The 26,701-nt window shown below is 35.6% G+C and overlaps 5 protein-coding genes and 1 long non-coding RNA gene across 10 annotated transcripts; 1 reads left to right on the top strand and 5 right to left on the bottom strand.

Annotated features, from left to right (window-relative positions):
• Positions 1-320: 320 nt before the first annotated feature.
• On the bottom strand, positions 321-1,853 carry LOC114164452 (G-type lectin S-receptor-like serine/threonine-protein kinase At1g34300). The gene is made up of 2 exons (XM_028049128.2): positions 1,737-1,853; positions 321-1,624 (listed from the first exon to the last, which is right to left on the bottom strand). The coding sequence occupies exons 1-2, from the start codon at positions 1,774-1,776 to the stop codon at positions 423-425; spliced, it is 1,242 nt and encodes a 413-aa protein (XP_027904929.1). The 5' UTR covers positions 1,777-1,853; the 3' UTR covers positions 321-422.
• Positions 1,854-4,568: 2,715 nt separating this feature from the next.
• LOC114164824 (rust resistance kinase Lr10-like) lies at positions 4,569-6,835 on the bottom strand. Its single transcript, XM_028049598.2, has one exon. The coding sequence runs from the start codon at positions 6,071-6,073 to the stop codon at positions 4,715-4,717; it is 1,359 nt and encodes a 452-aa protein (XP_027905399.1). The 5' UTR covers positions 6,074-6,835; the 3' UTR covers positions 4,569-4,714.
• Positions 6,836-6,953: 118 nt separating this feature from the next.
• Positions 6,954-9,259, bottom strand: LOC114164291 (rust resistance kinase Lr10-like). 2 transcript variants are annotated; one of them, XM_028048898.2, is made up of 2 exons: positions 8,386-8,491; positions 6,954-8,266 (listed from the first exon to the last, which is right to left on the bottom strand). In XM_028048898.2, the coding sequence occupies exons 1-2, from the start codon at positions 8,411-8,413 to the stop codon at positions 7,143-7,145; spliced, it is 1,152 nt and encodes a 383-aa protein (XP_027904699.2). In that variant the 5' UTR covers positions 8,414-8,491; the 3' UTR covers positions 6,954-7,142. The 2 variants fall into 2 exon arrangements, with proteins under 2 accessions (XP_027904699.2, XP_027904700.2); XM_028048899.2 differs by lacking the exon at positions 8,386-8,491 and adding an exon at positions 9,146-9,259 and having other exon boundaries at positions 7,065-8,266.
• Positions 9,122-10,848, top strand: LOC114164292 (uncharacterized). Of its 2 annotated transcripts, none has more exons than XR_003599525.2 (4): positions 9,122-9,399; positions 9,517-9,582; positions 9,719-9,982; positions 10,644-10,848. It is a non-coding gene; the product is annotated as an uncharacterized LOC114164292 (long non-coding RNA). The 2 variants fall into 2 exon arrangements; XR_003599526.2 differs by having other exon boundaries at positions 9,719-9,922.
• Positions 10,849-12,012: 1,164 nt separating this feature from the next.
• LOC114164290 (adagio protein 1) lies at positions 12,013-19,493 on the bottom strand. 2 transcript variants are annotated; one of them, XM_085666239.1, is made up of 3 exons: positions 18,992-19,493; positions 14,102-14,211; positions 12,013-13,997 (listed from the first exon to the last, which is right to left on the bottom strand). In XM_085666239.1, exons 1-3 carry the CDS (start codon positions 19,260-19,262, stop codon positions 12,606-12,608), a joined length of 1,773 nt encoding a protein of 590 aa, XP_085522365.1. In that variant the 5' UTR covers positions 19,263-19,493; the 3' UTR covers positions 12,013-12,605. The 2 variants fall into 2 exon arrangements, with proteins under 2 accessions (XP_085522365.1, XP_027904698.1); XM_028048897.2 differs by having other exon boundaries at positions 12,013-14,211.
• Positions 19,494-20,475: 982 nt separating this feature from the next.
• LOC114163200 (adagio protein 1-like) lies at positions 20,476-25,604 on the bottom strand. Of its 2 annotated transcripts, XM_028047359.2 has the most exons (3): positions 25,181-25,604; positions 22,545-22,654; positions 20,476-22,440 (listed from the first exon to the last, which is right to left on the bottom strand). In XM_028047359.2, exons 1-3 carry the CDS (start codon positions 25,341-25,343, stop codon positions 21,049-21,051), a joined length of 1,665 nt encoding a protein of 554 aa, XP_027903160.1. In that variant the 5' UTR covers positions 25,344-25,604; the 3' UTR covers positions 20,476-21,048. The 2 variants fall into 2 exon arrangements, with proteins under 2 accessions (XP_027903160.1, XP_027903161.1); XM_028047360.2 differs by having other exon boundaries at positions 20,476-22,654; positions 25,181-25,563.
• Positions 25,605-26,701: the final 1,097 nt, after the last annotated feature.

A 26,701-nucleotide genomic window follows, 5' to 3' on the forward strand; every position in this document is an offset into this window, starting at 1 on the left:
CCTACGGTATTGTTAATTAAATATAAAAGAGTTCATGATTATACTAATGTCATGTATAGAGTAAACCACATTTTGTTATCTATTCGATTGAGTAATTGACAAGGAACTCCATGACGGAGAAACCAAAAAGATGACAACGACCAATAAGAGAGAGTTTCCTAGCAACCCACTTTCCTGAGAAACTCTACCACTTCTTGCTTATTACCAAAAACAAGAATCAATAGGAAGCTTTATGATTGTAAATTTCTCGTCTTCAAAACGTGTTTAGAGGTAAGACAGAAGCTATATCATAACAAGCCCTGAAAGTTTGATTAGAAATATACTACAATAAGATTAGAAATAAAATAACTCCATAATCGATTACAAACACAAATGAAAATATTTTACAACTTGATTCATCATGTAGCTATAAATAATCTGCATCACACATTGCTAGAGGCTAATTCAATGCCGTACTTCCTCATAATAGGAGTAGCACATACAATGCTGGAGTTTGTTACCATAACAGAAGAAGCAGATGAAATACTTGCTGTATTATAGGTCTGTGAAACTGGAACTGGATGAGCAATGGCAATCCCACCCATGAGGTGCTGAAAAGGGTTGTCAGGTTCTGGAATTTCCACAGAACCTTCCAGCATTTTCACCACAACACTCATTATTGGCCTTAATTCTGGCCTATACTGAACACACCACAAAGCTATCTTAATCATTCTTTCTGCAACCTTCTTATCTTTCTCCTCTATCCCACAGATTGATATCAACTCCCCCAGTTGACCAGCATCAAATTTTTCCCAAACCCTTATTGGAAACCACTCTTGGCTTTCAGCAAGTTTGATATCAATGTTTCTTCTTCTGCCTATGATTTCAAATAGCAGCATGCCAAAACCATAAACATCACACTTGGGAGTTATGGGAAAGGGCATCCAAAGCTCAGGTGCAGCATAACCTGGAGTTCCCCTACCTTTAGTCATGGTAATATGAGTGTTGTCCCTGTTGCAGAGTTTGGCTAAACCGAAATCAGCAACTTTAGGGTTGAAATTCCTGTCCAAGAGAATATTTCCTGGTTTTATATCGTAATGGATTATTCTTTGTTGGCACTCCTCATGCAAATAAGCAATGCCTCTAGCTGTTCCCACTGCAATCTCATGAAGCTTTTCATATCCTAAGGTCTTCTTTTCATGGAACAAGTACCTATCAAGAGAGCCATTACCCATGTACTCATACACCAGTGCTACCAGGTTTTCTTCAAAGCAAAATCCATGGAGTCTTACAAGATTGAAATGATGAATTCTGCCAATGGTTCCCACTTCTGCCATAAACTGCTCCTCGATTTTCTTGTCTGAAGTCCCTCGCAGAACCTTCACTGCAACAATGGTTCCATTACTGAAAATTCCCTTGTAAACTGTTCCAAAACCTCCTGACCCCAACAAGTTCGAGTAGTTATCAGTTGCAATCCTTAGTTGTTGATCAGTGAATCTGATTGGCTTCTCCCTTTCCATGTCGTTAAGAAATTTATTTATAGTCAGAGTCAGAAATTTTGAACCAGGAAGTACTGATCTATCATTCTTCTGATTTCTTTTTCTGCACACACAGATCAAAATACCTATCTTCACCAAAATCACCACTGCAAATTTTTAATCTATAATTAGAAATCCTGTGAGTAAAGCTTGGAAAACAACCATTGAAGAGAATTGAATTCGTTGAAAAAAAAAAAATACCACAGGTTAAAATCTTACCAACTATGATGATGACCCCAATTACTGCACCAGTTGACATTTGACAAGATAACAATTCAAACTACCAAAGTGATTTGCAGGAATTGTTTGAAGGAAAGGAACACAGTAGTTAAATTTATATGCAAAATTCCATGCATTTATCCACTACAAGACAATTAACTTTCATAGATTCATATCGGTCAAAGAACGGATGCAAGTCGCCTGATAATTTATTTTATTTTTATTATGAAAACTACAAAAAATTTCATTAATGTCAGTGAAGCTACATTGGACTTCAAATTCTTTATTGGCTATTTGTATTATCACATTTAAAATACACTGATCTTTTGCATATTTTAGTTTTTTTATTTTTATTATTTGTTGAACAAAGAAATGCATAAAATTTTGTTTTTGATTAATTAAAAAAAAATAAGCTGACCTCAAAGTAAAAATATTAAAAATTAATGTTCCATAATTCCAATTTCCTAGTATATACCATTCTCCTATAGGGTACCTATAATAATATTCATTTTATGTTTGTAGAATATTCTACTCCACGAAATAACGACATAATAACAGTAACACATGATAAATTATAATTAGCCAGAAGAGATGAGAGCGACTAATGAAGCCAGTGAGAATTTTCATTGGAACGTTATCAGGAATCTCTTGTATGCTCATTTTTATTCCTCTTAACACTGTCAGATGCGTAAAAAGCAAGTAAAACTTTCTTAAAAAAGTTTTATATGCTTCTAGAGAAAACAAATATTTGTGTTAATGGACACAAGAATTTCTTCATTGAGTATTTGAAAATTTTATGGTTGGCGCTTTTGGCAAATGTTTAGGTTCAACCATTTACATACTAGTTTGGTTAAGTTGGCTCTCGTACCTCGTACTAAACGATTTTTAATGATATAGTTTGGATGAAACCTATAGAAGTTTCAACAATTAAGAAATGAAGAAAACAAAAACAAACTGTGGCATAGTACTTTGAAACTAACTAGCTAAATATCCATTAGAAGTAATAACTTGCTGACAGCCCGTGTATATATATAACAGGTTGAATTTAAAGGATAAATTCTTGTTTCCTGTCGCTTTTAGGTTCATTTTCCATTCACCAAATATATTGATGAATTATATCATGTTTCATATTCTGATTGGTGTTTGTGTCTAACCATGTGTTTACAATCTTTGTATTTTTAGTAAATATTAGGCTCTTCTGTTTAGGTTGGTGGTGGACTCATTTCTTATCCCTGTATTAGTAGACTGTTATATTATCTGATGGGGTGGGAACGTGAAGGTAATGTTTTTTGATTACAATAGGTTCAGAATGGAATTCTATCTGTATATGTGTTGTGTTGCTTAAGTCTTGTTTTGTTTTTGCATAGTAAAAACTTATCAGGATAGCAAGAATAATTATATTGACATGACTTGTTTTTTTTCTGGTATTGGAATCTACACTGGTGTGTGGTGTTCTGCTTATGATTCTATGCAGGATCCATACTGACATTAAAAGTGGTAGATCAAGTTCATGCTCTAGTCTCCTTTTTTATTATACGGTTTTCTTGTAATTTGGTGGACAACAGTCATAGGAGAGAAAGAAATATGGTTCAGATTTGTTCTTGTTGTTTTTTTCTTCTTCTTTTTCTTCCTACTTTGTTTTTTTTTTTTATTTGGGTTGGGGTAACCCTATTGTCCCTATATATATATATATATATATATATATATATATATATTTGTTATTGCTGATAAAAAAACGATTTTTATGATCTAATTGGTCGAAGCATCTTTTAAGACTATCTATAACATAACCTATGGAGAGAGGTGAAGTTTTCTATGTTGATGACCCTTTGAGGAGCTTCGGATGAGACTGTGAAAGAGGATCAACATGAGAGTGAAGTAGCTAAAAGATCTAAATTGAATGAGAAAGCTGAAATGGGAGCTTTCCTAGACCATGTTGCAAGCTCCATATATAGATTATAAAATGTAAAATCTCTAGTCAAAATTTTGTTTCACTTGCTTGTTAAAAATGATAATACAGATGAAATTCCCTTACTTAAACATGTTGCAAATTTTTTAAATGACAAATCTTGGAGGGATGAATTATTTTTCAAGAATGGGAATGCATCAATTATAATGGAATCTTTTTCCTAAGAAAGTTATACCAAAAGGTACTCCAAATTCGGGTATTTTTTACTCCAAAGGAGGTTATGTTTACAATGCACAATAATGTGTCGTTAAAGTGTTTGTATATGCATATTCAATTTTAGTTGTGATTATAGGTGAAATGATTTAAATTCATAAAAATTATGATTCGACTGTGACTTGACTCAGTTACAATTCGTCAGTAATTGTTTCTTTGGAGGCTTTGATACTAATGGTTTCATCAAACACTTATCACTAAGCCAAAATCAATTATTCTTTCAAAGTACCACACTTTCTACTTAAAAGTCCTATAGTTGAAATGTTACAATTGGATTGTCACTTGAGCGCACTTGATTAGTTTTCATTTGAGATGATCACTGTTCGTACAAGTGTTAGAATTTTGGATCACATATATATTATTTAAATGTGTTAGAGTCATTATGTTCTCGATCAAAATTATAAAGTTATATTAATATTAAGTTTAATACTAAAGGCATAATTAGGAGATTGAGCGCTCTTGATTAGTTTTCATGTGAGATGATTAGTTTTCAAATTATTGCTATTATAAAATTTACCAGTCTGGTAGTATAACCATAACTCATTTTATTTACTAATCAGTGCAACATGATGTTGCAGAGTCATGTGCTCCATTTTTTGTCACTATATAGCTTCACTTCTGAGACAACAAAGTTGTTTTTATAACTCTAAACAGTTTAGGGACAAAAGGAGAAGAACATTCTCACCTTAAATCATGACATGTATATGAAATGGATACATTTGAATTCACCAAAGTAGAATATTTAACAATTTATTCATCCCATGGAAAACTTTCATCAAACAGCATATTTCATCCATCACAAAGTGGCAGGGGCTATTTCAATCTCATACTTGCTCATTATAGGAGTAGAACGTAGCATGTTGGAGTCAGTTACCATAATAGAACCAGACAAAGTAGTTGTTGTATAAGTCTGTGATTCTTGAACTGGATGTGCAATGAAAATCTCACCCATCATGTGCTGAAATGGGTTCATAGGTTCTGGAATTTCCACTGAGCCTTCCAGCATTTTCACCACAAGACCTATTACAGGCCTGAATTCTGGCCTATATTGCACACACCACAAAGCTACCTTAGCCATTCTTTCTGCAATGTCTCTACTTTTCTGCTCTATCCCACACTTTATTATTAACTCCCCCAGTTTTCCAGTGTCAAATTTTTTCCAAACCAACATTGGAAACCACTCTTCACTTTCAGCAAGTTCCTCAACAGTGTTTCTTCTCCTGCCAATGATTTTAAATAGCAGTACTCCAAAACTATAAACATCACACTTGTGAGTCACAGGAAAATTAGGAATCCAAAGTTCTGGTGCAGCATAACCAGGAGTTCCTCTACCCTTTGTCAAGGTCAGATGAGTATTTTCCCTGTTGCAGAGCTTGGCTAAGCCAAAATCAGCAACTTTAGGGTTGAAATTCCCATCCAAGAGAATATTTTCTGGTTTTATGTCATAATGGACTATTCTTTGTTGGCACTCTTCATGCAGATAAGCTATTCCTCTGGCTGTACCAACTGCAATCTCATGAAGCTTTTCATATCCTAAGTTGTTTGTGTCATTCACCAAATACCTGTCAAGAGAGCCATTTCCCATGTACTCATAAACCAGTGCTATCATATTTCTTTCAAAGCAAAATCCATAGAGCCTAACCAGATTGAAATGATGAATTCTTCCAATTGTTCCTACTTCTGCCTTGAACTGCTCTTCAATTTTTTTGTCTGAACTCCCATTTAGAACCTTCACAGCCACCACTGTTCCATTACTGAAAACTCCCTTGTAAACAGATCCATAACTTCCTGACCCCAACAAGTTAGAGAAGTTATCTGTTGCAATCCTTAGCTGCTGATCGGTGAACCTCGTTGGTTTCTCTCTTCCCATGTCATTCAGAAATTTATCCATGGTCAGTGTCAGAAATTCCGAATCTGCACTTAATCTGTTACGAACCTGTTGTCTTTTCTGACACACATAAATCAGAATACCTACCTTCACTACTATTGAAAGCACAACTGAAACAAAACGCTGAGTTAGAAATCTTGTGACAGAATAAAAAAACAAACACAGAATATTAGAATGAGATGAAAACAAAAATACATCTAAGGTTTGAATCCTACCGACGAAGACTAAAGCCGCAACTTCAAATTTATTGAAGATGAGTGTTGACATTAGAGAAGAGATAAGAATTTTAATACACCAAAGTAATGATGAGGAACAACATATAGTATCTAAATTTATACGAAAAATCCAATGTTTTCACCGAAGAAAACCTTCCTAGTACAATTCTCCCAGGCTGGCTTCACTTTTTATACATAAAAACGACATATTAGCAGTAAACATAAGAAAGGGTCCTCAGAGAAAATTTTCTGTTCTTTCCTTGCAAATGTTATTTCAGTATCTAATTTTTAATCAATATTTGTTTGATTGATAGTGATGTTTAGCCTTGTGTAGTTCAAGTATCCATTGGAGGAGTATCACCACCTTGTATTGAAATAGACAAGTTGAACAGTATATAAATTGAGAATGTTATAGATCAATAAACTTTTTGCCTTAACTTTTTCTTTCGATAAAAATATCTATATACATATAACAAAGAAGACTCTAAAACTTATTAGCTTAAGAATTTGAGTTGAAATGATATCAATGTTATCAATCCCTTGTTTGAATTTGACTCATGTCTTGTTGATGATAAACCTTCCAAAATTTTCCTCAAAATGTCCATCAATTGTATGGAAACCAATTATATCAACATTAATTAGAAAAACTCTTACAAATAAACACCAATTGAGAAATATGAAGGATTTCAGACATTTTATTCTTTTTAAGTAAAATTTTACTTTAAAAAACTACATATCTATTATTATTAACATTTCTATTTTTATTTTCTAACCTGTAAGTATTTAAAATAAGAGATAAGAACTAAATAAACTAAGTATTTATTTTCTTATCATACCAAACTATGTTTTGCAAGCTAATCTTATTCTTAAATCTATACTTTGGTATGATAAAAACTAAATAAACTGGGAAACTGTTTTTGATTGCTATGATATGCATGGAGAAAAGGCTAACAGTTTGCTTCACTTGTATACATACATAGCAGTTCACTCATAAAAAGTTCAGAGGAAAATTGAAAAGAACAGTATGGTAAAAGAAACCAAAATAGTACACATGAACAGTTACTTTCAACAGAATCAAAGAAGCAGAAAGGAAAATATTCTACACATCATTTAATACTCCATCAAGTAGTAGCATGTACAATGCTAGAGTCAGTTAAAACAACAGAAGAACCACCAGTATCTGTTGTATGAGCAGAGAAATTCCCATCCATAAAGTGCTGAAATGGGTTCAAAGGTTTTGGAACTTCCACTGAACCTTCCAACATTTTTACCACATCACTCATCACAGGCCTTGAATCAGGCCTATACTGAACACACAACAGAGCAACACTAACCATTCTCTCAGCTATCTCCTCATCTTTCTCCTCTATTCCACATGCTATTATCAACCCCTTCAACTCTCCACCATCAATTTTTTTCCACACAAACATTGGAAACCACTCTTGGCTTTCAACAACTTCAACATCAAGGTTTCTCCTCCTCCCTATGATTTCAAACAACAGCATTCCAAAGCTGTAAACATCACACTTGTGAGTCACAGGAAAATTTGGCATCCAGAGTTCTGGTGCAGCATAACCAGGAGTCCCCCTTCCCCTTGTCATGGTTAGATGAGTATTTTCTCTATTGCAAAGCTTGGCCAAACCAAAATCAGCAACTTTAGGATTGAAGCTTCCATCCAACAGAATATTTCCTGGTTTGATGTCATAGTGTATTATTCTCTGTTGGCACTCTTCATGCAAATAAGCAATTCCTTTGGCTGTCCCAACTGCAACCTCATGAAGCCTTTCAAATCCTATGACATTGTTTTGGTTAAAAAGATACTTGTCAAGAGAACCATTCCCCATGAATTCATAAACCAGTGCTATCAGGTTTCTTTCGAAGCAAAATCCATATAGCCGAACCAGATTGAAGTGATGAATTTTGCCTATTGTTCCCACTTCAGCCATAAACTGCTCCTCGTTTCTCTTGTCTGAACGCCCATGTAGAACCTTCACAGCCACAATGGTTCCATCGCTAAAAATTCCCTTATAGACTGATCCAAAACCTCCTGACCCCAACAAGTAAGAGTAGTTATCAGTTGCAATCCTTAGATGTTGGTCATTGAACCTGGTTGGCTTCTCTCTTTCCATATCATTCAAAAATCTATCCATGGCAAGTGTCATAAATCGTGACTCTGGAGTAAGCACTCCTGGGGGGCATTTGGGTTTTAGCCATATCAAAATACAGAATACTACAAAAAAGACCCCTGCGATATTTTAGCACAGTTTAGTCAGAAACTGTAATAATATATGTGTTACTGTTCAGGCTTAATCAACAAAAATCAGAAGTATGAAAACAACAACATATGACAAGTTAAAATCATACCAATGACGATGATAAGAATGGTTGACATGAAAGAAAGATGAGTTGGCAGGAGTAGAATGAAAGTGAGGAACAAGTTGGAAGAAAAGGAAAAGGTAATGTAATTTATTTGCAGAAAGTCTTGGCATTATTGAAACAAGGAACCACGTGGCCGTTCCACCATTTAGATGTGACGTGATGCCGCGGAAATTCATGATTGATTGATTGAGTTAGGCCCCAAATGGACCAAATACTACGTTTTATATGTCTACTTTCCTTTTACATGAGGCAAAAAATTAAAATTATAGCTGAGGCAATAGGAGGTGGATTGAGTTGAGTACAACACAGAGGAGAGATGGAAATGCAAAGAATTTGATACATAAATTAATAGTTGACATGGAAAAAGTGATATAGCAATGAGATAAAGTATTTCCAAATGGAAGCAGGGAAATTTTGCCTATTTCGAAATTCCACAGAAAATTTTAAAAGAGTAAGGTATCATGTTCGATTCAATTTTGGAAGAGACTTCAAGTCCTACTCATTCACTCGTTTCCTTTGGCCTGGTGTGATTTTGAATTTAATGTTATGTTTGGATCCACCGAAGAAGTACTGTTCACGGAGATACAAAGATAGAAAGTACTGTTCACAGAGATACATAGACAGAAAAACAGATGTGGAGCATGTTTGGTTCAGATGATTTGTATCTAATTGTAAATGCTAATTTACGAATTTACGAATGATGTTGTCCATCAACTCAAGAGATACGCAAGAAAAATCAAATCACCTCGTTTATGTAATTTAATCATTACTCTGATGCTCCTTTTTCTTGCACTCTCTCTTCTTCTCCTTTGCAAAATACACTGAACACATATATATTCTACTCCTGCGTTTTATCTCTCTTTGCCTCACCATCACTCTCTACACAGTACCCTTGATCACTCTCCATCTAAAACCCTTCTTTGCATCTGGAACAAATTCTGGAAGAGTGACTTCAACAGAGCCTCCTGCTATTTCCACTCTCAGCTCCCCTCCTTCTAGGTAAGTCTCCATTTCCGTTTTCGGGTTCAATTCCAGCTTAAGCTCAAAATTCTGTGTTTGTTATGGGTTTAATCAAGGATTCCTTCTTTCTCTATGACTTGGTGATGAATTCTTTAGGTTGAACTAAAGGTTTCTGCATCGACTATCTGAGGTTGATTTCACCAAAGCATTAACCAAAAAAAGGTAAGGGAAGCTAACCTCCTGCTCAATTTTCGGATAAAAATTGTCATAGAGAACTTGGGTTGCATGATTCTGTGTTTGATTGATGCTTGGGATCATTTGTGTGTGATGAATTGTGTGGTTTTGCATGTGAAAACAGGTTGAGATTCAGATGGTTTCGTCCAGGCGAGCAGCTCTTGCCTAAGCGAAAATACTAGAAATTCACCCGTATTGTTGCGTGAGGTCTCGCCTAGGCGAACTGGTTCCGCTTGAGCGAGAGTCACTCTCGTCTAAGCGAAACAGCTTAGCCTGAGCGAGAATTCGCTCAAATTTGGAGTTGCTCTTTTTTTGGGGTCTCGCCCAGGTGAGAGTGACTCGCCTAAGTATGACAACTCTCTAGCTTAGGCGAGATTCTCTAGCTTGAGTGAGTTTCACTGCAGAATTTAATTATTTCTCTGTTTTAAATTAAATGAAGCTATACTAAGTGAATTGATGTGATATTTGTTCATTCTCTGCTTGAGTTTTTATGAATGATAGTATACGTGATGAAATTGTGTGGATTTGGTTCATCAGAGAATGTGATTGAATTAGGATTTTAAGGAAAATTCTAAAAAGGAAGGTTTTTGTGAATATAAGGACATGAGGACTCAGTTTTAGTGGTATCCTAACGCTTTAATAACCATTAAGACTCATATAGAGTATAATGGATTATGTCAGGAGGAGTAGCAGGAGGTCCTAGTCTATGGACTCGATCTGTCATAGACACGAAGGGGACTTACCCTGGGAGTGGTTGGATGATAACCCCTTGTGCCCAAAACTCTGCAGAGTTTGGGAACTGTCACATGTGTAAGCCACCAAGAGCTCCAATGTCTCTTACATAATCCGGATATTGAGTCTAGAGTCATGTATATGTGCGGTGGTTGTGGTGGTTGAATAATTCTGATAAATGTGATAAGCCTTGATTGATGTCTATTTAATAAGTTACATGAATTGTCTTAATTAAGTTAGCTTACCCTTCTTACATATGTTTGCTCTTTTGTGTCTTTTCTCCTTTGCAATGATCGCCTACAATTTGGTGTGAGCAGATAAAAGTGCAGGTAAAGATACACCTCTCATGGACAGGGGTTGATTTGTGGCATGAGCATTTCCAACAATAGTATTTACTCCATGTTTTGCTTAGGTGTGAGGTGTTATATAACCCTTTCTTAGTATAGGCTGTGATTATATACAGTACATGTATGATTATTTTTGGATGACCGTATTGATATTTTATACCAATCTATTCCTATCATATGCTTTTAATTATCATAATATAATGTTTTGTTTGATAGTATAAAAACTATTAAAACGGAATGTTACAATTACAAGTTAACTTTTTATTTATTTATTTAATGAATAATAATATTAACAATAATAATATAATATAATAACAAAATTAATATAATTAGAAATAAATTTAAATTTTCTAATTTCAAATAATAACTTTTCGATTTCATTTTAACGTTATTTTAACTAAAATTTAAATTTATTATCATGAAAGATAAAATTATAATCATACAAGTTTATCTATTAAAAATAAAAATTAAATAAATATTATCAATTATATTATACACTAAAAATTTTCATTCACATCCACTTAAATCACAATATATTTTTTTTAATCCAAACAATCAAATATTCATCTACAAATTAATACAAATCCACTCTCAAATTCATGACTGAATCCAAACGCATCATAAATATCAAAAGTACGCATTCACAGGAGGTCGAAAATTACATAAGGTCAACACTTAATGTTCTGTTGTACCTCAAAAATACAAAAAATGGAAATAAAAAATAAGAAAAAGAAACTAGTAAAAAAACAAATCAATTACTCACGTCGAGGAGATCAACTTTATTTATAAAAACAATATCCAAAATCTAAAATTATTTAATATTTAAATCAAAAATAAACTTTTTATAAACAATATAAAAAAGTATAAAAACAACTAATTCATAAATTTAAGTTTGACTGATATTTCATTACCCTTCATAAGGCATATTGTAATAACGTTCACGTCAAATTGTACCAATCACCCTCAAAACATGTTCTTCCATCACAGTCGATCCTGTATACTGTTAACCAGCCCAACATATTACATTGAGAACATTAGTTCTACGCCTAATAGAAATAATGATTTCATTGAGTAAAATTAATTTCCAGCAGAAGATCCATCAAATATAGATTGTCTTTTTTAACATCATTGTGAGAAAAATATGAACCAAATAAATCCATACTAATATTTAACTCCTCTGAGTAAAGACCGTTAACCTAAAAGATATTAGGATTTGATAGGTTCACTTTGACTAAAAATATATTGATTTATCAAGGCACACGGAATATTCACAGCAGCACCATGAAAAACACAAGAGTTTGGTAGAACATACAACCAGAAAAATAATACACCATACAAATGTTACCATACTCCATATTATAACAAGGGAAAATAAGTACAAACTGCAGGGTTCCCTACCTTATACACCTGTTTGCAGTGTCACAGACCATTACAACAAATTATGACCATGTCAGCAGACCTGTTCAAAAGCATAAAACAAGTAGAGACTTCCATTACATACACAGACCTAATTATATTACTATAAACATTACATTTCTTTTTTTCTATCCTTTGTCATGGTTCAAATTACATAAGTTGAACATAGCAACAGATGGGAAAATCAAGTGAGCTACAACCTAATATATTACCTACTTGTAATCAGACACTAATAATCTATTCAAGAAGAATAATTCATTGTGCATACTGAAGGGCAAAGTCTCACACAACCTCAAAAAAACCAAACATGGTATTGTGTCACTCATTGAAAAGTTCTCGAGCCAGAACCAACCACAAAATAAAATGCAACGTAGAAACAACTTAATACACAAATGTTCTGACCAGAGCAGTGCTTGTCAAGAGTTTTCAGTGACCAACACAAACATTTTCCGCCTTAAAATGATTTCATGATTTTAGCATTCCCCTCACAGCAGCATGCCCGTTTATTGACTGAATTTAGATGACAGAACTTGCCAAGGAAAGTTCATGGAGCTCACTTAGCATCCATTCCTCCCCGGTTTGACCACCTAATACAATAGCTCTTGTCCCTCCAACAACACATGTACTATGTCCCCAAGCAAATCTTGGAGGGCGCCCAGGTACATTTAAGATTCTCCATGTAGGCTTCTCGTCAGTCGGGTCTAGTATGTAAAGCTGGGAAGCAGAATGAAGGCCTGCAACAGACCCACCAAATATAAGAATTCTCCCACCTGGAAGGCTCACAGCCACATGATCAAGTCTAGGAGGAGGAGCTATGCCTCCTGGATTTCCAGCACCTGGCATTCCACTTCCCGTTACACACCTCCAACATGGCTCCTCCTCACTCAAATCCATTGTGAATACATCACTGGAGCGAAATCGCAAGGGCCCACTCTTGGCCAGACCCCCAAACATCAGTATTTTCCTACCACCATAAACAGATAGTGTGTGACCCAGCCGCGAAGGTGGAGTCCATGATACAGGTATCTCTCTCCAGACAGGCTTCTCCATTGAAAGATCAAGAAGGAAAGTATCACTCAAGAGTACACCAGAATCAGCACAGCCACCAGAAACTATCAACTTAGTACCATCAAGGGTACAGGAGCTATGCCAAGATCTCGGAAGTGGGGGTGCCAGTCCAGAGATTTCACGCCAAGTTGGAGGCTTTGCATCCAGGTCCAGAACAAACACATCATTGAGCAAGCCCTGCCTTCCACAGCCTCCAAATACAACCAAACGAGAACCATTAACACAAGAAAGTGTGTGACCCCACCGACCCGGGGGAGGAGAACTCACCTGGACATGCTGCCACTCCGGATTACTTGAGTTGAGATCCAGTACAAAGGTATCATTCATAGGTTGCATGTTAACCCCTTCACCACCAAATAAGACAACCCTATTACCAACTGCACAAGCACTAAAATTACATCGTGAAGGTTCAACAGCCCCTCCAACAGTCAGTTTCCTCCATGCTGCTGCTTCAAGAGTGGTCAGTTCTCTTGCTAGACGCCCCCATCCAAGTCTCCTTGCACCAGGCACAGTCTCTAAAACACGTGTAGTCTCACTGCCCCATGCATTTTGACACACCATTCTCCAAAGATCTTCATTTTTTGTTAGCTCATACAATCGCCTACAAACAGAGCCAACTGATGCAATATCTCTTGGGGTTAAGCGAGCAAGTATCTTGAGAGACAATACCTCATCACTTAACTGCAATATCCCACAAAGTCCACGAGTAACATTTCGGTCCCCTACTGGAAGAGGATTCAACGAGGAAAGCACAGATTGAAACCGATCTGATGATTTTGTAGATTCCTTAAATGTAGAACCCGGAAGGGGACCAAGATCAATGTTTGCCTCTGTGAAGAACTGGATTCCAATGACATGAGTAATCTCATCATCTCCAAATATAGGCGTCAGACGCAATCTGTTCATAAGTGGAGATCCATCTTTCCTAAAGTTCAGCAACTCACCTTGGAATTCAACCCCTTCATCAAGGCATCTCCTAATCTCTGAAACAACAGTTGAGTCCACCAATGGATGCCTTCTCTTAGCAAATGGACCTCGACACTGCAAGAACCGGCTGGAAAATAATTTAAATGATTAGAACAAAGCCACATTGAATTAGAAAACCTAGCAGTACAGACTCAGCAAACACATGTCATAAAGGGCCAGCATGTAGTGCATGATCTTTTGCCTTCTTTTTCCCAGTTATGTATTGCACATGTCACTCATTCTACTTCCTCAAGCAAATTCCTTCAATTTAATACAATAAAGATACAGGTATGTCTACACGAGACACTAATGCACATCAGTCCCAATGAGCTACATCCCCAGAGTGGAGTCCATGTAGTGAGTTTTTAACACCCCAGCTTAGCCATTCTTAGCATGTCTATGCAAACATATGAAATAATAGTTGCTGGTACGATAAGAGTGAGGAAATCAATAACCGAATAATAATTATCAAGAAACTACATCTATTTCTTAGCTTTGAATCTTGAGATTCACCTTAATGATAAAGAATAAGACAAGATAAACCCAACAGTCATAAATATCCACATCCTCGTCACAATAAAAACATTGAAAAGAAAAAATAACCATAATGAACTCCTTTCAGAACTGATATTTGCAATTCACACAATTAAACACATTATCATGCAATACCTAAAGTAACATTCTTAGCAAAATTCTAATATGACTTCTGTTAGTCTAGAAGCCTAACCCACAAATCGCTTGCATTGAAAGATATTTTGAAATGGAAAACCAAAATATGCACTTCTAGTAGATTATCATAATTATCATTATACCATATAGCTATATTTGCATACGTGCTCTCACCTAAACAGACCAGAAGTCAGTCCAGAGTCTAGACTCTATCCATACTTCCATTTTCAAACTAAACCAACAAAGCATCAAATTTAAGTGTTTTCTTATTCATCATTAAGCCGACCAACGACCCTAAATTTTCTAAGAGTTAGCCAGTTATAGAAGCTTAAATCGAGACACTTCTTTCCTACATCACCCATTGGAAAGAAGAAGGCTCTTTGATCAACACACTTCCCGCGTCTAAAAACTTATTCACAAGTGGCTGTCAACATAAAAATGTCAAACAAACAAAAATTAAAGACAGCAAGAGTTCTCTCTAAAAGTTACAGCCATATAAGCTCACAAATGACTATTGTAATTACCCTGTATTTTGCTTTTGCACTTGATCTTGTTACGACATTTTGTTTCGTACTTCTCCATGATATTAAATTACAACCAACGAAGACACAATATCCTAAAGTGGAACGTCTATCTCTTGGTGACCCTATCCAGTTGTCATAAGAATGCCCAACAAGCTGAGTATCTTCATAATATATAAATAAATATAAACCTTATCTTAAAAACCATTTTTTTAAGGTTGAGTTAGACTTAGAGTTCACTTTATAAGACTATATGTCAATATATCAACTTATATTTCATGTAGATTGAAGCAAAATGATGCGAAAACAAGTAATATTATAATCAATTGGAGGAAGTTAAAAGTAATCATTTGATATTTGACCCCCAACCCTCAAAACTCATCCCTAAACCCAAAAAACAGCCAATTTAGAAGAATCATAAAATAGAACATTCAAAGAAAGTTGTCTTTGAGTGTAGAGGCTGACACCTTAAATAGCGCTATGAAGAGACTCCAACCAGAAGCGGGTACTTTCTTGGTGGAGGGCAAAGTGGAGACTATAGAAAAAGACACTGTTTTGGCAAGTTCTCCCAGGGGATTATTACTCACATGTGGAGTGCAAGTGCCCAAAATGATGTTGATAATCTTTCACAAAACCTATCTACTTTATATTGGCCAGTTTGACCAGGGAATTATTACTCATAAGTAGTCCAAATTGTACATGACAACATTCCTTAAAGTAGCTCCAATCCAGTTTTGGTTCTTCTTGTTCCAGCTATCAAACCGAAATTACTTAGATATGAAATACAACCATTCTACCTTGTGATGAGTGCATGAATTAAAAACCAAGTAGGAGGCTAGAATGGAATTTATTTTTTTGTATTCGCCTATTTTAGACTTTTGTAATTGTTTCTATTTTTTTTTTAAATCAGAGACTTTTATCGAAATTATTTGTTAGCCAATTAGAGGGTTAAGGAAGGGAAGTGTTTGTCTACACCCTTCCCACCACACACTTTATATAAGGAAAGCTCGTGTACTCACCTTGACAACTTCAATAATAAAAGTATGTAAGTTCATATTTTGAGTGTGTCATATCTCAAATAGGGAGCCACCCCTCCTTTGCTTATCCTAGAGTGGCACTTCATAGCTTATCTCTTGTGTGTCGCATTAGTGGTTGATAAAAAAGAAAGTAGGAGTGTTTTCTCTTAGGACTACTTATCTTGTGAGCTAGGTCACAAGTGGCAAGTCTCCATATTTGCTTATCTCATGAGATTGAGTGGCACAAAGTTCTTCCCAATTCCTAGCATTATATTGATTTTTTCCATTTTCTTTATTATTTGGTGGAAATTCTTGGTAACAATTCGTCTTCATAGATCGTATGTTAGATCTTTATCACCTTGTGTCCAGAAGTTTGTTGATTTGTAAAAATGTCAGCATTTCAGCCCTCCTCGGGAATCTTCAACCATCCTAAGGGATCTTTATGGCCCTTTTATGGGAAATTCCATTTTGGAAATGCTCTAACCATGGAACCTCCACCCCCAGATGTGAATTTATTTTTTCTGTTTTTTGGACCTCCTGTATGTCCTTGATTACCATTGGTTGTTTCTCCAACTGATCCTTCAATTGTTCCTGGAATTATCACAGAAAGCCCAGTCATCTTTCTTCCTGTGTATATTGCCTAGCTACCTATGCTCCATGAAGTTATCTTACTAAGTTATGTGTCATTGGTGTTGTCGCTTCATACCAAATTGTTAACCTTCATATAGATCAAGTCACAAACCAATACCAGCAAGAATATTTACAGCAACCTATGGCAAAGAAAGAAGACAACTTGTCCTTGACAATGTTCCTCCGTGATTATCATATCAACTCAAGTTTTTTTCCGAAAATAATCTGTCAAGAATATATTCCAATCAGGTCTACCCTTTAAAAGGCGACAAAGATATTTCTAATAAATAGGATCATGGCATGACTAACAATTATCCTAATTGATAAAACCTTTAACAAACATTGAAAGCTTTAACTGTAGAAATTTAACACAGCCCACCATTTGAGCAAGTATCCCCAGTTTAAGTCATTCATAGCTCACAGTTACTCATCACTTCATGTATCAGATTTACATACTCAATTATATCATAATTGCCGTCCCATTTGAAGTTTGGACCATTGAGGATAAGTGTTCTGTTTTCTTAGGGGAGAGGGGGGGTTTATGTAAATATAAATAGGAAAAGAACATTAGTTGGTTAGTTAGTCAAATAATCTTAATTAGGATTTTTGTTGGGAAGATTACTATTAATAAAGATTATTATTGTATATTTTAACCATTGGAAAGATATAATAATAAAAGTACTTATTGATCTCTCAGTTTCTCTCTTGTATCTCTATCCTCTCTGTTTTGTTCTTCATCCCTCTTCTCTTCTTTCTTTCTCTCTATTTCTGTTTCTTTCTCTTTCCAACCTAAATCCCATATCAGCTACCTTCGTGCAGTTTAGGTTTTGTACAATTCAAACTACTTTTTTCATATTACATTCTACTTGCAATATAACATATCCGATCAAAAAACAGTGGCATCGAACAAGCCTTTAGCAAGAACAATTATCAAAAGAATAAGAGCAACTAGAAAAAGGGCATTTCAGCAGTCAGTTTCAATTTGCACAACCAAGCACACACTAGCAATTCAAAGTGAGATATAAGAATAAATTGCATAACCATATTCCCGAATATATGCATTTAAGATAATGCCACAAAATATCTGACTAATAAACAATTATAAGACAATTTTATATATGAAAGAAGTTGCGGTAAAAATCAACTAATTCTTACTCTTAGCTAAGTGAAATGCTTTCAATCCTACAGAACCAAAATCCCAGCACTAATAACTCCAATTCGAACTATGGGAAATAAAAAAGAAAAAAAAAAACACCAGTGGCACTTTGGAGAACCACTTATTCTTCAACCTTTCCCAGGTTTGTGCTTCTTTATTTTCTCTATTGGAATTTATTTCCCATGAAAAGGGAGAAAATTTCAGGAAAATAAATGCCCAGACTTTCTTTTCATGATAAATTTTAGAAGGAAACACATCTCGTTATGTAGAGAAATATTTGGAAAAGTCTGCAGCGGAGACTCTCATCATATACACTATAATCTAAAAGAAAAGGAATAATAAATTTTAGGCTGGTCCTAATCATATTTGACACACTTTGTTCCTCGTTTAGCAAATTAACCAAAACACCAGTTCCATAGCCTGAACGGATTGTTGATTCATGTTTTAACAACTATGATACGTGGTGTAATGATTTCTTTCATGCAGACCATATAATTCGAACCTCACCACTTTCAATACCAATTTAATTTCCCAATCCCTAACCTGAACCAGTTCTCCACCGTACAACAACACAGTGCGGCACTCAACACAAAGGCTATCACGATAAAAGAAATACCAAACAGGAACACGTTCACTCCGTGATTAAATTACCATTTCACGACAAACAAATCCAAATCCCTTCATAAACCCCAAACACGCACAACACAATTCCAAATTCGAGCGACTACAGCATTCAGTACGATGAGCATCATATTACATCCCACCGTAACATTCCTCCATCTAAGTTCCAACGATTTCCTAGGGTTTCGAAGGAGGGCGAAAATGCGAAGCGAAAACCTAAACCTAAGGAGGAGAAATCTGGAGAGAGGCACTAACCAGTTGCGACCGAGAACTTCTTCTGCACGGTAGCCGGTGACCATCTCGAAAACGGCGTTGACGTATATGATAGGGTGGTCGGGCTCGAGCGCATCGGTGACGACAAAGCCGCAGGGCGCGGTTTGGAGGACGGGAAAGGGGAGGGGCCCGACGACGTCGTCATCGTCGTCGTTGAGGAGGAAGGAAACGGCGTCGTCGTCGCCGCTGAGATCGGAATTGCTGTCCCACTCCATTGAAGGGAAACGGAATCGCGGCGGACGTTGAAGTTCATCCCATGGGGCGCGCGTGGAGAAGGGAGCGGTGAGAATCGGAGAGAGTGCGTGTGAGAAGTGATGGTTGAAGGAGCGTTGCGTTACGTTGGTTAGTCGGTGTTGTTGAGAGAGTGGAAGAGTGGAATTCGATGATGAGATTGAGAAGGCATAAAACGAGTGGCGAGCAATTTAGCTGAGAAAGGGGTGAGTTGAGGTTGTTCCAGAAAAAAGAAAGTAGATGACGCTGTTCTTTTTATTTTTTGGTTTACTTAAATTTCTTTCTAACACTATGTTAGGGAGATGTGTCTTGGATCAATATTTAAAAAAAAAAAATGTTGATAATTGTCAGGAAAAGTAAAATGGTACAAATATCTTGTGGATTTTAAGGAAATAGTATAAAAATGTTGTAGATTTTAAAAACTTTTACACTAATGAATTAAAAGATTTAAAATAAATATGAATTTATAAGATATGAAAAATATTTAGAAGTTTTAAAAAATATTTAAAATTATAAAAATCAATAAAATTATAGTTTAGATAAGAAGAAAGTAAACTCAATACTTTTTTTATCCTTTTTTAGTTAAGTGGTTGAATTTCAAGTAATAAATAGTATATATGAATACTTTTAGAGAATAAATAGATTGATGAGTAGCAATTAAAGAAAGAATTTGGAAAGTCTCCTTGAGAAGAATTATTTGATTGTTCAAGTGATATTTATATATCATTTTAGAAATGTCTCATTAAATCTGTCAAATTCTTCATGAAAAACACCTCATTGAAATTTATATATTTTTTTAACGAGACTTTGTATAAATTATGCATTTTATTTGTATGCAGTTTCTACGTCCTAAAGAAATATAACATCAATTTCTAAACAGCCAAAAAACATTACTCGTAAACTGATATAGAACATACACTCATCAGATTCTACGTCATGATATAGAACATACGTGATACAGCATATAACTATATTAAATACATAACCAATATTGAATTATAAAATAAATAAATAATAAATAATGGCACACAAATACAAATTTTATATCAGTTATAGTCAGCAGAAAAAGTGCTCCTTCTACATCACTCAAAGTTTGATTAGAAAGTGTATTGCGAACTTTTAACTCGTCTCTAAGTAATGATTATTTAATGGAAAACCAATTGTCTGGTTCACTTTAACTCGTACCTAAGGATCAGCAATACCATCAAAAATAAATATGGCAAGAAAAACAACAATAAAGCATACAAAGGTTACCACATTCCATATTATCACAAAATAAAGGAAAATATGTACAGACTACAGATTCCCTACCTTGTACACCTGTTTGCAGTATCACACTTCATTACAACCAATTTATGACCATGTCAGCTGACTTGTTCAAAGCATAAGGAGAAACTTTCATTACATACAATGGACCTAATTGTATTAGTATGAACATGAGATTTTTTTTCTAAACGTTGTCATAGCAACCGACGGGGAAATCAAGTGAGCTACAACCCTAATATATTATTACCTACTAGTTACCAGACACTAATAATCTATTCAGGAATAATAATTCATTGTGTATACTGGAGGGCAAAGTCTCAACCACGTAAAAACAAGGCATGGTATGTGTCACTCAATGAAAAGTTCTCAGGCCAGAACTAACCTTAATAAAATGAAACCTTGAATCGACCTAATACACAAATGTTCTGACCGGGTAAGAACTTCTTAAGTGTTATCAGTGACCAACACAAACCTTTACAGCCTTAAAATGATTTCATGATCAACATTACCCTCGCTATACCATTCCCGTTTATTAACTGGATTTAGATAACAGAGCATGCCAAGGAAAGTTCATGGAGATCACTAAGCATCCATTCCTCCCCAGTTTGACCACCTAGAACAATAGCTCTTGTCCCTCCAACAACACATGTACTATGTCCCCAAGCAAATCTTGGAGGGCGCCCAGGTACATTTAAGATTCTCCATGTAGGCTTCTCGTCAGTCGGGTCTAGTATGTAAAGCTGGGAAGCAGAATGAAGGCCTGCAACAGACCCACCAAATATCAGAATTCTCCCACCTGGAAGGCTCACAGCCACATGATCAAGTCTAGGAGGAGGAGCTATGCCTCCTGGATTTCCAGCGCCTGGCATTCCACTCCCCGTTACACATCTCCAACAGGGCTCCTCCTCACTTAAATCCATCGTGAATACATCACTGGAGCGAAACCGAAGGGGCCCACTCTTGGCCAGACCCCCAAACATCAGTATTTTCCTACCACCATAAACGGATAGTGTGTGACCCAGGCGCGAAGGTGGAGTCCATGTTACTGGTATCTCCCTCCAGACAGGTTTCTCCATTGAGAGATCAAGGAGGAAAGTATCACTCAAGAGTACACCAGAATCAGCACAGCCACCAGAAACTATCAACTTAGTACCATCAAGTGTGCAGGAGCTATGCCAAGATCTCGGAAGTGGGGGTGCCAGTCCAGAGATTTCACGCCAAGTTGGAGGCTTTGCATCCAGGTCCAGAACAAACACATCATTGAGCAAGCCCTGCCTTCCACAGCCTCCAAATACAACCAAATGAGAACCATTAACACAAGAAAGTGTGTGGCCCCACCGACCAGGAGGAGGAGAACTCACCTGGACATGTTGCCACTCAGGATTACTTGAGTTGAGATCCAGTACAAAGGTATCATTCATAGGTTGCATGTTAACCCCTTCACCACCAAATAGGACAACTCTATTACCAACAGCACAAGCACTAAAATTACAGCGTGAAGGTTCAACCGCACCTCCAACAGTCAGTTTCCTCCAAGCTGCTGCTTCAAGAGTGGTCAGTTCTCTTGCCAGCCGACCCCATCCAAGTCTCCTTGCACCAGGCACAGTCTCTAAAACACGTGTAGTCTCACTGCCCCAAGCATTTTGGCACACCATTCTCCAAAGGTTTTCGTTTTTTGTTTGCTCATACAACTGCTTACAAACAGAACCAACAGATGCAATATCTCTTGGAGTCAAGCGAGCAAGTATCTTGAGAGACAATACCTCATCACTTAATTGCAATATTCCACAAACTCCACGAGTAACATTACGGTCCCCAACATGAAGAGGATTCAATGAGGAAAGCACCAAACGAAATTGATCTGATGATTTAGTATATTCCTTGACCTTAGAACCTGGAAGGGGGCCAAGATCAATGTTTGCCTCTGTGAAGAACTGGATTCCAATTACATGAGTTATCTCATCATCTCCATATATAGGTGTCAGATGCAATCTGTTCATAAGTGGAGATCCATCTTTCCTAAAGTTCAGCAACTCACCTTTGAATTCAACCCCTTCGTCAAGGCATCTTCTGATTTCGGAAACAACAGTTGAGTCCACCAACGGATGCCTTCTCTTAGCAAATGGACCTCGACACTGCAAGAAACGACTGCAAAATATTTTAAATGATTAGAACAAGTCAATTTCAATCAGAAAAACTCAGCGGTAGATACTTAAGGAAGAAAGAAATGTCATAAAGGACCAGCATGAATTGCTTATTTTCTTATGCAGGATACTCTTTTGCCTTCTTTTATTTCCTTTTTTCCCCAGTGCAGTGCACAGGTTACTAATTCTACTTCCTCAAGAAAATTGAACCAAATTTATTACAACATTGAGTTATAAGGGTTATAAGCTAAGACCTTCAATAATAAGCTTGTTCATAAGTACATTTAAGAGAGAAAAAATAAGATGAAATAAACTTATCCATAAGCTAAAATTAGTTTATGTATAAGTTGAAAATCATCTTGAAGAAAAGATGAGATGGAAGAGTGTCTAAAAATTAATTTTTGCGTAAGATAACTCTAGTTTATGGAGAAACTTATTCTATTTTTTCTTCTCATTTCCTCCCTTAAAAAGTTCTGATGAAAAAAGTTGTCCAAACAGACACCTAAGTTTGTCAACATGAGACACTAATGCACCTCAATCCCGACAATCTACAAGCCAAGAGTAGTAGAGTTAATAAAGTAATTTTTTAACACCACAGCTTACTCATTCTTAGCAAGTTAAAACACAGAATACAACACTTGCAGGACGAATAAAAGACAGAGAGAACGAATCTCCAAACAAACTACTGTTAAGAAAGTACAACCATTTCTTATATTTGAATCTTAAGGATCGCATTAATTATAAAGCATAAAACAAGATAAATCCAACAATTATAAATATCCACATCCTCATCACCATATAAATGCCTTTTAGAACTGATATTTACATTTGATAAAACACAACCACACAAATTATCATGCAATACTTAAGCTAATCCTTTAATTAGCAAAACTCTAAATTTTAGAGAGAATAAATAGCCAGTCTTTCTTTTCATGATAAATTTTAGAAGGAAACACAATTACGTTGAGCAATATTTGGAAAAGTATGAAGAAGAGACACTTATTATATAAACTATAATAAAAAAAACGAAGTAATAAGTTTTAGTCTCGTCCTAATATATAAACTTTAATCTCAAAGAAAAGGAGTAATAAATTTTAGTCTGGTCCTCAACTTGTTTGAGACACCATTTGTTACTCGGATAGCAAATTAAAACAAAACATATGTTCCCCAGGCTGATTTGATTGTTCATGCTTGTTTTAACAACTATGATTTGTGGTATAATGATTTCTCTTAAGGAAGCCATATAACTTGGAACTCAATATTCAGATTGCGGAGCACATTATATGATTTAGTACAATGAGACAGAATCTGTGTTTTAAAACATATATGTTTGGTATGGTGGATAGGGAGTATAGGAGGAAAGAAAATTTTGAAATTTGAATTGAAAGAACAAATAGAATGAAGGAATATTATCAATTTCATTCTTAGAAGACAAATTTTCTCTCCCTTTTCTTTTCATCTTCTCTTCAACCAAACAAAAAGAAAATTCATCATCATTTGTGTTTCCTTTCTTCTCTATTTCTGTCCTCACATCCAAACATACTATAAAAGAGATACAAGAAAGGAACCACCATGTCTACAATTAGTAATTACTAGGCCTGTGGTGGCCACACTATACTCTAATCAATTCATGTTGCCTCTCTAGTTCTAGTGATTTCAACTTTAGGACCTGAAAGACAAGACCTGGCAAGCATAAATGTTCGTAATTTTTATACACTAACAAGCAGTCAGTACAACAAAACCCTAATAGGAAAGAAAAAATCCAGAAAAAAGAGGAGCACAAAATGAATATTTAATCGGAAGACATTAGATAGGCCTGGCCCTAATAAAAACCAATACCATTTCCTCGCACCAACCAACCATGCAGACAAGTTCATTACACAGAACTTGATTCCTAAACCCCTTCAATCAAAGGACCAAAATAATAATGAGAATCTATGTACTTCAAACAAAGTAACATTCTTTACTCAGGACACCAATCTGGAAATGACCATTTTCACAATATGTTCTTACTTAGTACCCACAATCATTCACAGTTTCCAAACCACTGGAGTTTCAGGGCTTATTGCAATTCAAAAACAGAAAAAGATAATCGAAAACCCTCCTCTAAAATGTTCTTACTAACTCTCCTACTTACTAAACAAAGAAACTATTCTTTTGAAGTTCCTAATAAATTAAAAATGTATGTACCTTTTCATTTATCACTTTTAACCATCCTTAATACCCGAACCAGTTCTCCACCATAAAACCAAAAAAAAAAAATGCACCACTCAACACAGAAACAACAGAATTACCATCATCAAACCACCATTTCACGACACACAGTAAAAATCCGAACCCCTCAACAAAACCCCAGACACGCACAACACATTTCCAAATTCGATCGACCAGCAGCATTCAGTACCACGAGCATCACATCAACATTCATCCATTAACATCCTAACATGGTTTCCTAGGGTTTCGAGGCAGAGCGAAAATGCGAACAGAAAACCTAAACCTAATGATGCAAAATCCCGACAGAGGTACTAACCAGTTGCGACCGAGCACTTCTTCTGCACGATAACCGGTGACCATCTCGAAAACTGCGTTGACGTATATGATAGGGTGGTCGGGCTCAAGCGCGTCGGTGACGACGAAGCCGCAGGGCGAGGTCTGGAGGACAGGGAAGGGGAGGGGTCCGGCGAAATCGTCATCGTCGTTGAGCATAAAGGAAGCGGCGTCGTCGTCTCCGCTGAGATCGGAATCACTGTCCCACTCCATTGAAGGAAAAACGGAATCGCGGCGGTTGAAGCTCACAGCATGGAAACGGGAGCGGCGGTAATCGGAAAGAAAGTGGGTGGTGACGGCGTAAGGAGCGTAGCGTTGTTCAGTGGGCGTTGTTGAGAGAATGGAAAATTGGAATTGGATGATGAGATTGAGAAGGCATAAAAGGAGTGGTGAGAAATTTAGCTTGGAAAGGGTTGAGTTGAAGGAGTTCCAGAAAAAGAAAGTGGATGACGCTGTTCTTTTCTTTCTCACATGTGGACTTGCCACACACCACTCTGGTGGGCACTCACCGTTCCCAATCGCGCTTTCCAAAGTCGCAAAAATCTCTCCCTTATCTTTCAACTTCTGGTCAATGAGTAAACAAAAGTTCCACAAAAAAAAAAATTAAAATTAAAATTTGTTAAAAGAAATTAAAATTGTTTTTCTTGAATAGAAGTGGATAATTTGGAAAGGTGGTGCATGTGCCCACTTTCTACTTTTTTTTCCTTTTAAAACTAAACCAACTTTTTGCAACTTAAATGTCAAAACGTCGTTGCAGAAAGATGCTTATGTGGATCATTGTAGTGTTCGGCATACAATCACTTTTGTTGTTGCACGCGAACTCTTTAGAAATGCAATTTTATAAGTGTGGAAATAAAAATTGATATTATAAATTGTCATAAGTTAATACTTATTTATTGTATGATATTGAAATTGTCAATTTTAATATTTTTGGCTTTTCAATAATTGATTCTTGGAATAAACGAATAGGAACATGTCGAATTGATATTCAACTAATAATTTCATGTAAAGGTGAAAGATCAAGAAGTGATGTGATATATGTGTAACGTGATATGTCCACGTAGTTAAAATCTACGGTCTATGTATAATGTAGATATTTTAAATTTATATGATTTTAAAATATAAGATATTTTTTTTAAAATAGTACATATATATAATTAATTTGCTTGTGCTTTAAATATATAAACCATAAATGTCAAATTCAGCTTAAAATTTTGAATAACACAATGTGTGTTAATTTTTTTATGATAATAATAATTATAAAAATAAATATAAATATTTTTTATTTATTGTAAATCATGTTTATTTGTTTAATTTTAAAATGATTAACTTTAAAGAAAATAGTTAAATAAAAAAATATTAAATTCGAAAAATAGTTGATAAAATTAGAAAAAAAAATGTAGATATTAAAAGGAGATATTGTCTTTATATCTTTATATATAGATATATTTTATAATAAAAAAGTCAAAAACAAAAATATGTATTGTTAGAATTGAGACGGAAG

Source organism: Vigna unguiculata, chromosome 9, assembly GCF_037176805.1.
Source record: "Vigna unguiculata cultivar grain cowpea cultivar isolate G323 ecotype 2 chromosome 9, ASM3717680v1, whole genome shotgun sequence".
NCBI lineage: Eukaryota > Viridiplantae > Streptophyta > Magnoliopsida > Fabales > Fabaceae > Vigna > Vigna unguiculata.

What these genes read in the sequence shown, in the direction of transcription:
- LOC114164452 (XM_028049128.2), bottom strand. Translation starts at nt 1,776, where the DNA reads ATGTCAACTGGTGCAGTAATTGGGGTCATCATCATAGTTG. An exon ending in TGGGGTCATCATCATAGTTG is followed by an intron (nt 1,625 to 1,736) that starts GTAAGATTTTAA and finishes AAAAATTTGCAG; the next exon opens with TGGTGATTTTGGTGAAGATA.
- LOC114164824 (XM_028049598.2), bottom strand. Translation starts at nt 6,073, where the DNA reads ATGTCAACACTCATCTTCAATAAATTTGAAGTTGCGGCTTTAGTCTTC.
- LOC114164291 (XM_028048898.2), bottom strand. Translation starts at nt 8,413, where the DNA reads ATGTCAACCATTCTTATCATCGTCATTG. An exon ending in CATTCTTATCATCGTCATTG is followed by an intron (nt 8,267 to 8,385) that starts GTATGATTTTAA and finishes AAAATATCGCAG; the next exon opens with GGGTCTTTTTTGTAGTATTC.
- LOC114164290 (XM_028048897.2), bottom strand. Translation starts at nt 19,224, where the DNA reads ATGGAGTGGGACAGCAATTCCGATCTCAGCGGCGACGACGACGCCGTT. An exon ending in GAAGTTCTCGGTCGCAACTG is followed by an intron (nt 14,212 to 18,991) that starts GTTAGTGCCTCT and finishes ATTATTTTCCAG; the next exon opens with CCGGTTCTTGCAGTGTCGAG.
- LOC114163200 (XM_028047360.2), bottom strand. Translation starts at nt 25,410, where the DNA reads ATGGAGTGGGACAGTGATTCCGATCTCAGCGGAGACGACGACGCCGCT. An exon ending in GAAGTGCTCGGTCGCAACTG is followed by an intron (nt 22,655 to 25,180) that starts GTTAGTACCTCT and finishes AATATTTTGCAG; the next exon opens with TCGTTTCTTGCAGTGTCGAG.